This window comes from Paramisgurnus dabryanus, chromosome 6 (assembly GCF_030506205.2).
Source record: "Paramisgurnus dabryanus chromosome 6, PD_genome_1.1, whole genome shotgun sequence".
Classification (NCBI taxonomy): domain Eukaryota; kingdom Metazoa; phylum Chordata; class Actinopteri; order Cypriniformes; family Cobitidae; genus Paramisgurnus; species Paramisgurnus dabryanus.
Window position 1 is genome coordinate 36,112,974 of NC_133342.1, and position 7,864 is coordinate 36,120,837.

The 7,864-nt window shown below is 36.6% G+C and overlaps 1 protein-coding gene across 3 annotated transcripts; it reads right to left on the reverse strand.

Annotated features, from left to right (window-relative positions):
- Positions 1 to 999: 999 nt before the first annotated feature.
- Positions 1,000 to 5,823, reverse strand: hnrnpc (heterogeneous nuclear ribonucleoprotein C). 3 transcript variants are annotated; one of them, XM_065277139.2, is made up of 9 exons: positions 5,591 to 5,817; positions 4,774 to 4,920; positions 3,955 to 4,220; positions 2,693 to 2,765; positions 2,532 to 2,582; positions 2,272 to 2,438; positions 2,078 to 2,191; positions 1,859 to 1,992; positions 1,000 to 1,664 (listed from the first exon to the last, which is right to left on the reverse strand). In XM_065277139.2, exons 2-9 carry the CDS (start codon positions 4,776 to 4,778, stop codon positions 1,548 to 1,550), a joined length of 927 nt encoding a protein of 308 aa, XP_065133211.1. In that variant the 5' UTR covers positions 4,779 to 4,920; positions 5,591 to 5,817; the 3' UTR covers positions 1,000 to 1,547. The 3 variants fall into 3 exon arrangements, with proteins under 3 accessions (XP_065133211.1, XP_065133212.1, XP_065133213.1); XM_065277140.2 differs by lacking the exon at positions 5,591 to 5,817 and adding an exon at positions 5,397 to 5,574; XM_065277141.2 differs by lacking the exon at positions 4,774 to 4,920 and having other exon boundaries at positions 5,591 to 5,823.
- Between the last annotated feature and the right edge of the window lie 2,041 nt (positions 5,824 to 7,864).

Here is a 7,864-nt window from a genome sequence, read left to right on the forward strand (position 1 = left end):
ACCATCACTAACCTGGGCCTGTATGTATAAAACCTCTCAGAAATGCTCTTAAGAATAGTCTCAAGCTATGACTTAAGTGTCAAAAAATTCTTAATAAGGAGTAGAATCAGTCTGAGAGTATGAGACATTTATAAAGAAGCTGAAAGCAATTTTTAAAAAACTTTTTTATATACCTGTCATAAACTGTAAAACCAAAAGTGGCTCTACTTAAAAAGCTTACTTCAATTGGTAACACCTAATATTTAAACATTTTTAACTTCAATTATTTCACTTAAACTGAGAAAATTTAAGTTGATAAAACATAAAATATTTAGGCATTATCAATAATTTGATCCAACATTAACTTTTAACAGTGTATATTATGCAAATAATGTTTATACCATTTAAGTATTCGGTCTTTATAATCCCATAAAAAATCTTTGTACTGTGCAAGCACTTGAATAAGTTTCACTAATATACATCTTATTCATTTTATACTGTATATTATATTGTGTAAGTAATACACATTGTATAAAACCCCTATACTCTTTATATTTTATAATGTTATATTAATTCCTATCTACTGTCTTTATACGAACATGTATTTACTGTAAATTTGCTGCTTTGCAAAAAGAAATTTGTCAAAAGGGCTTTAGAAATACATTTGATTTAAAGTAATTCTAACACATTCTTTGTTGTAAAGTGTATGATCTCCACCTCTCTGCTGCCCTCTTGTTACTCTTAACTAGGTTAAGAGACCTCTCCAGCTCTCTTAAATAATTTAGGAGCTGAGACCTAGTCTTAACACTTAAGAGGCTTTATGAATCAAAATTATTCTTAAATTTAAGAATAAAAGGAAATTACGTCATTCTTAAAATTCTGACACACCTAAGACTAAAATTTTACTCCGAGTGGCTTTATACATACGGGCCCTGATCTTCCAAATGTCTTATTCCTAAAAAAACAAATTTTTACACAAGCCGGGTCCAGCAAAACAATCCCCGTAAGAACACACGCAGGTTTATTTTAATATTTTATTGAAATTTTCCTGTAGAATTAATCTGAAACAGGGTCATATAAAAAGACGTAATTACAAACATAGACATTTCCAAGATGCTCTCTTTGACAGAGAAGCCACTTAAGTTTCCTTTCTTAAAATACACATTTTAGTTCACAGAAAACAAAAATCCTATAAATCAGGGCAAACAGGGAACAGACCAGTTTCAATCCGGGAATGAATCGTGTACATTATCTGCCACCTGCTAGTAGAGACAATACTTGCGCGTGTGGGCCACAACCACAGTAACAAAACAATCTGAATGAATAACCAGAGAACGTATTGCTGTCTGATGTTTTTCTTCATAATAGTTGAGGGACACTTCAAAAGCTTGAAAAGATGTCATGCTAGCGTTAAAAATAAACTGGCGTAAATGTAGTGTCAGATACATCACAAGCGCATCTACATTTCAAATGTACAAATCTTTTAAAGGCCGGCTTTAACCCATCTACAGAACTGAAAGAGCTGGACTTTGTGAGTGTGTTTGGTGTCCACTGTGGATTAAAACAGTCTACGAGTCATCGCCATTGACGCTGTCGCCGTCATCCTCCCCTTCCTCGTGTTCACCCTCTTCTTCCTCCTCATGCTCTCCTTCCTCTTCTTCATTTTCTCCTTCTTGACTTTTAACCTGAGAGAAAACCCCATTTTAGTCACAGTGTTGAAGTTTAGATACTTCAAAGCACATCTTTACATGTCCCTATACTTCTTTAAATAGAGTTTGCATTGAACTTTTAGCCGGGATAGCAAGAATTGTAAAACGGTATCAACTTTAATCCGGTCTCAATCTAAACATCATTTTGCAGCTCTGATTTTCTCACTCACCTCTTCTTCCTCTTCCAACAGATCTCGCTCCTCTTCCGAATCATTTATCTCCTGCTCTTCCCTCTCTCTGTCCTTCTTGTTGGAATGTTGCAGGGAAGAAGCCTCACTCGCTTCGGCCTTCACAGTTTTACCTTCTGATGGACAAGATACAAGCGTAAACACGAAGACAGAAAACATTAATACAATAATACAAAGTATACAGAGCAACACATCATTTACCTGACTTCTTGTTGTGGTCTTTTTCCATCCTGTCCAGACTTTCTAGAAGGTAGTCAACCTTGTGTTTAATTTGAGCAAGCTCTCGCTTTATAGTTTGGAGGTCATCTGCTTTCACTGAAATTAAAACAAGATAAGTATATTATAGTATTATAATATTTGATGGTTATTGATGTGAGAATGACTCGGGTACTGACGGGTTCTAGAGGACGACCGCTGGCTGCTCTTGGATGAAGAGGAGAGGCTGGACTTCCGGCGACTGTTTCCTCCACTCATGCTGACCCGTGGACGCTTGGACGGGATCACGGCACGGGAGAGAGGAGGAGGGGGTGGTGGTGGCACACGGGACGGGTATGAATACATCCTGTCAGCGCAAGAACACAATTAGAATTTTTAATATATTGCGCTTCATGATACAAATAGCTTTAAATCAACTTAAAAATTGTGGCCATCTTACCTGTCATAGTAATCTCTCTGGAAGTCATAATCAAGCTCGAAAGTAGAACCGCTGTGTGGGAGATTCATATGGACATGTTAAGCATTACAGAATCTTTACAAAATTTAAAGCAAAAAGGTGAAAACAAGAAAGTGATATACTGGGTGGAAAAACATGTTTACCTATACATATCTCCAGCTGATCGTTTTGTTGTTTTTGACCTGTGAGGTTTCGGCTCCCCGGCTAAGTTAATATCTGATGGAAAGAAAAGTTGGGAGCTGAATAAATAAAGTATACCGAAAACTGCAAGCAATTAACCTGCATTACTCTAAACCAGTGGCATCCAACATGGTGCCCGCATGGAGTATGCAAGTTGCCGGCCAAAGCACATCTTACTAGCCTTAATATTTATGACTTTTTTTAGATTAGCTTGGCTTCTTTTATGTATGTTAAAATTTTAAACAATGATAAAACATATCAACAAGTAAATTCAAGAAGTTTTGAGTAGGCTGTATCAAAAAAGTAGCCCTCCAGATTGTTTTATCCATTGCGGTACACCTCTCCAAAAAAAAAAAAAGGTTTGAGGCTGCTCTAAACAATGCATGCTGGCAGAGATTTTGTGGAAAATTGTAGTTTAGGATAAGGCATCTGTACATCTCAGATTTCTGCCCAGTTGGTTGAAGGGGCCATTTACACAACGTTTCAACTGAAAATGCTAACGTTTTATGCGGTTTGGCTGTTCGTTTACACGACAACAGTGTTTTGGGGTCCTGATAACGCAAATTTTTCATGATGGGTTTTAAAGCTTAAAGTTTTTGAAAGCAACACCTGGTCATCACTGTGGTTATTAAATAAAATAAACTATGTAATGTGAGGGCATGCACGTGTAAAACCAACACAACAATTGTGGCATACAGGACTGTTTGTTAAAGCTCCAATTAAGTTATTTTTTGTAGCTCAGGGTCACTTGTAGTAATAAATGAACCTCATTGTCAATCGAAACTAAACTGCACAATGCTTCTGCAATCTTGATTGTTTATATTTTTCGCTCTATAGAAGAATGCGTATGTGGGCAGGTGTGTGGTGTTTCATTATAAAGCATCATCACCATCTACTGGCCTGGCACACATGATGCAGCCTGTAAGTCCTCTTCATGGATATGTGAAAATTTTGATCCTCTTTGACAGCGCTGTCATGTGTTAGCTGGGTTTTCACAGGCAGGATCACCTATTAAAAGGCCTTATTCTAGAATGGCGTTCTAAAGTCAACTGGGCCTATTGCTTTAGTATTGTAAAAGCTTGAGAATTGTCGTCACCCTATAATTATAACTAAAGCCACAAGCAACTGCAAAACAAGTAAAAAATCTAACAAGTAAAAAATCTAAAGTCCATGCAAAAAACTGCTCCAACATTTGCTGATTAGAGATCAGTTTTAGTGGCCTCACCGAGCACCTGTCCAACTATCATCCGTCCGTCCTCTCCGGCCACAGCAGCCCGTGCGTTTCTCTCGTTGGCAAACTGGACAAAGGCGAAACCCTTGTGCACGGAGCAGCCGACGATCTTGCCGTATTTGCTGAAAATGGCTTCCACGTCCGCCTTGGTGACCAGCATTGTGTTCAGGTTCCCGATGAAGACCCGTGAGTTCAGAGACCGTGGGTCAGTCTTATTTGTCACGTTGCCGGACATCAGTTGACTAGTGCTGGGGGGGCGACTATAAGTTCGGAAAATAAAGAAATAAACAAACAGATGGGTTTGTATCCAGAAAGCTAATTTTAAGTGTTATTTGAAATATTTTAATAAATGTAAAATAAGTCTAAAACAAAACGATCAGAGATTAAACATATCTTTAGCACACTATAAATGTATGGATTCAAAAGATAAGCGATGCTAATGGCAGGTGTTGTTTTTTGTGTGGATGTTATTAATTTATATATTACACAGCGGTAGTGCTGATGTGACGTCATATTCCCTATTTGGGGATGGACAACTTTCTTAAATTTTTTCGGATGGTCTACTTCAAATTAATGTGCTTTTCACAGAGGGACGACCAGTCCTGCTTGTTAAAGGACGCAACGCAGACCTCTCGGCGTATGACATCATACTACCGCGATATAGATTCGTAAGCTTAGCTTTCGAAACGCTACCGCGGTACTATGATGTTACAGACAGATCGGTCTGCGCAGCTACGCCTAAAATTGAATACGTCTCATGTGTTTACAGGTAAGATGCATGACATTTGACATTCAAGAGGGGTGTTAACTCACTCCATAGCGTCAGGGCTAGGCAGTCGTCTGTTGTTTTGTCACGGGGGGTTGTGGTTAATGCAAGCACGCTGAGGTTTAGAGTGCCCTCAGCCAAAACTACAATTCCCAATATCACCAAAGCAATGAGCGCCACTTCCACCAGTTACACTGAGGCAACAAAAACACACCTCATTATTGGACATGGTTAGTTTTGCTTAATTCAATACTTTTGAAAAGGTGCCGGTGGTGACCTGTGAAGGGGGCGCTGGAAAAAATAAATGAAATCAATTCAAAGGAAAAAGGAGATCGAGATTGATGTGTACAGTCAAATGGGATTTTGAGTATCTTGCTGAATTAAAAACGTCACGGTAACACCTAAAAAGGGTGCAGGAAGACAAAATAAAAAGGGAAAAACAATCCTAAAGCTTAAAAATTAAAAATAAAGACTTGCGATTCTGTTATTGTAAAAAATAATAAAAAACAGAAAACTGAACATACCAACGATGCAAAAATGCACGACGTAGTCTACAAAATAAACATAAATCGCTACGACCAAAGCAGTCGACTAAAATGAAAAATTCAACAAAGCGCAGTAAACTCTTTAAATAAAAACGTCGTGTGCGAAACGCTTCAACTTAACCCACGTGCAGAGATTGTTGGAATATCCTGGAAAATCCTCTAAGCAGACAAAGAGGACAAACCCCGCTGCCGAGCTCTGCTTTAGGGCCTAGGCGGTCTCAAGGAAAATGCAGGAAAAGGAATCCTTCACAAAAATGCACCAAAAATATGAAAAGGTTATTCTGGAGACACAAAATCTCGAATAAAAAAATCTACTCACCAAAGATTCAAAGTTTAAAACGAGCGATTTATGGAGGATCAAGAATCTTAAGCTGCTGCAAAAAGGCAAATGTGAAGTTAAACCGAGCAATCAATCGGCTACAACAAAAAAAACTAACGACACATATTTCAAGTTAAAAGTCATCAGGTCAATCATTGTATTATATATATCGTAAGACCTGTGTTTCAAGAACAACCGCGTGACTTGACATGTTTAGCGTCATTCGACGTATTTAAAGTAATTATATTAAATAGAATAGGGTCGTAATAATATTTTGTACGTTTGACAAATTTGCAAGGGCTTTTATTTTAAAGGAATTATAAAACTCACAAATCGCGCGCACTTGGGTGAAGTCAGCTAAAATGAGCCGCCTTTTGGTTAATCGTCTGAAACCAATTCTGTTAAATGAACTGGCCCATTTGGTGGACATTTTTCTTTTTATTTCATATCTGTTTAAATTGTATTGTATATTATGTTCCACGGCAATTTATTTATCAAAAGGCATGCAGAACCATTTTTATATGATTAATATGAAATAAATCAATAGGAAATCTTACACAAGAACATTTGAATAAAAAAAACATTTTTGACTTTCTTTTCTTTGTAATTTCATTCCTTTTCATTACTCACATTTTGACATTATGTATGGAAAATGTAAGCATTACTGTCTTCTCATCTATTTTTTCTGACTTTGCTAATATAATGCATTAAATGCAATAAATATTAAATATGTATATAAAACAATATGTATGTCACACAATACATGTATTCTGTTTCAACCGAATATATATATATATATATATATATATATATATATATATATATATATATATATATATATATATATATATATATATAATATTCGGTTGAATAACATAAATATTGTTAAAATTAGCTGTAATAAAATATATTTAAACTCTGATTGCAAAATGTCCTTTAATATACAACTTAAATATAGACCACATAAATTTCATATAAATTAATTATTATTGAATTATTTGTTAATAATTATTTCATAAAACAGTTTAAACTCTTAAACTGAAAAAACTGGCCCACTTATGAATCAAACAGCGTGGGGTGAATGCGGCAGTACTTGGGTTTGTTTAAAGTCACCATGAAACGGAGGTACAGATGGCCTTATTTTCCACGTGGTGACATATATATCTGAGTGAAACCGGCTTCTGAGATGAAATAAGGCAGTTCAGGGGCATGTTCAATCTCACACCGGTGCGCAACGTTTTGCTACGGTTTCCGGGTTGAACGACATGTTTCCTGGAAACGGTGTGCAACGGAATGCAACAGGTTTTAGAAGCGTTTTCTCTTGTTTGGTGGGTGTGTCAGAAATGTCAGCCCAATCAGCGGCAAGATGTATAAAACCACGCGATGGTAAAGAGACAGCTCTCTCAATGGGTTCAAGTTGGAATGTTGTCTTTCATTTTGGACAGCAAGGTCAGTGATTGTAACATCGAGGGTATTTTACAGTATTAAACACACATTTATAACGATTTCATCAGGCTTCAGAAACATTTAAAAAAGAACACAAAGAATGGCCTCTCAGCTACCGTAGTTGCAACTCTTGCGTCATCACAACAGGGTGTTCAATGCATCACTGTTTCAGTTTAATAAACGTTGTGCAACGTTTGTCGGGGCTGAACGCAGCCCTGGATTTGAATTTGTCCATCGAGATCTGATTGGTTAATTTGAAGTTGGGGCGTGTTGCTAATTGCATTGTTAATCTTCTCCTGGACTCCGCCCACCTGCCATACCATATGAGGAGATTTGCGTTTTTGATTAAAGATTATGAGGGCACATTAATAAAAAAAAAAAAAATGAAACTCACTGTTAAGTCATTTCTAAAAATATCACAATATTCCAAAACATTTTATTTTCATGGCAACTTTAATTATTAACACGGGTGGTTTCCCAGACAGGGTTCATCCTAGTCCAAGACTATAATGCAAGTTTGAGCTGCCTTAATTTAAAAACATCTTGCACTGACATATCTTAACATATATCAGTCCCATTATATTGTCTCAAGATGTCTCTTCAGTAGTTTTTACAAAAACAATACAGTTTCCTAACATAACTTAGGCCTAGACCTGGATTAATCTAAAACCTGTCCAGGAAACTGCCCCATAATGTTTCTAGTCTCACTTTTGGTTATGACTTCTTAGTACCTTCTACTTTAAATCATTTAGTTTACTTTATTAATCATTTTTCACAATCATTAATTATTTAATTCACAGTCTAATAACAATGTGCTAGAATGGATCA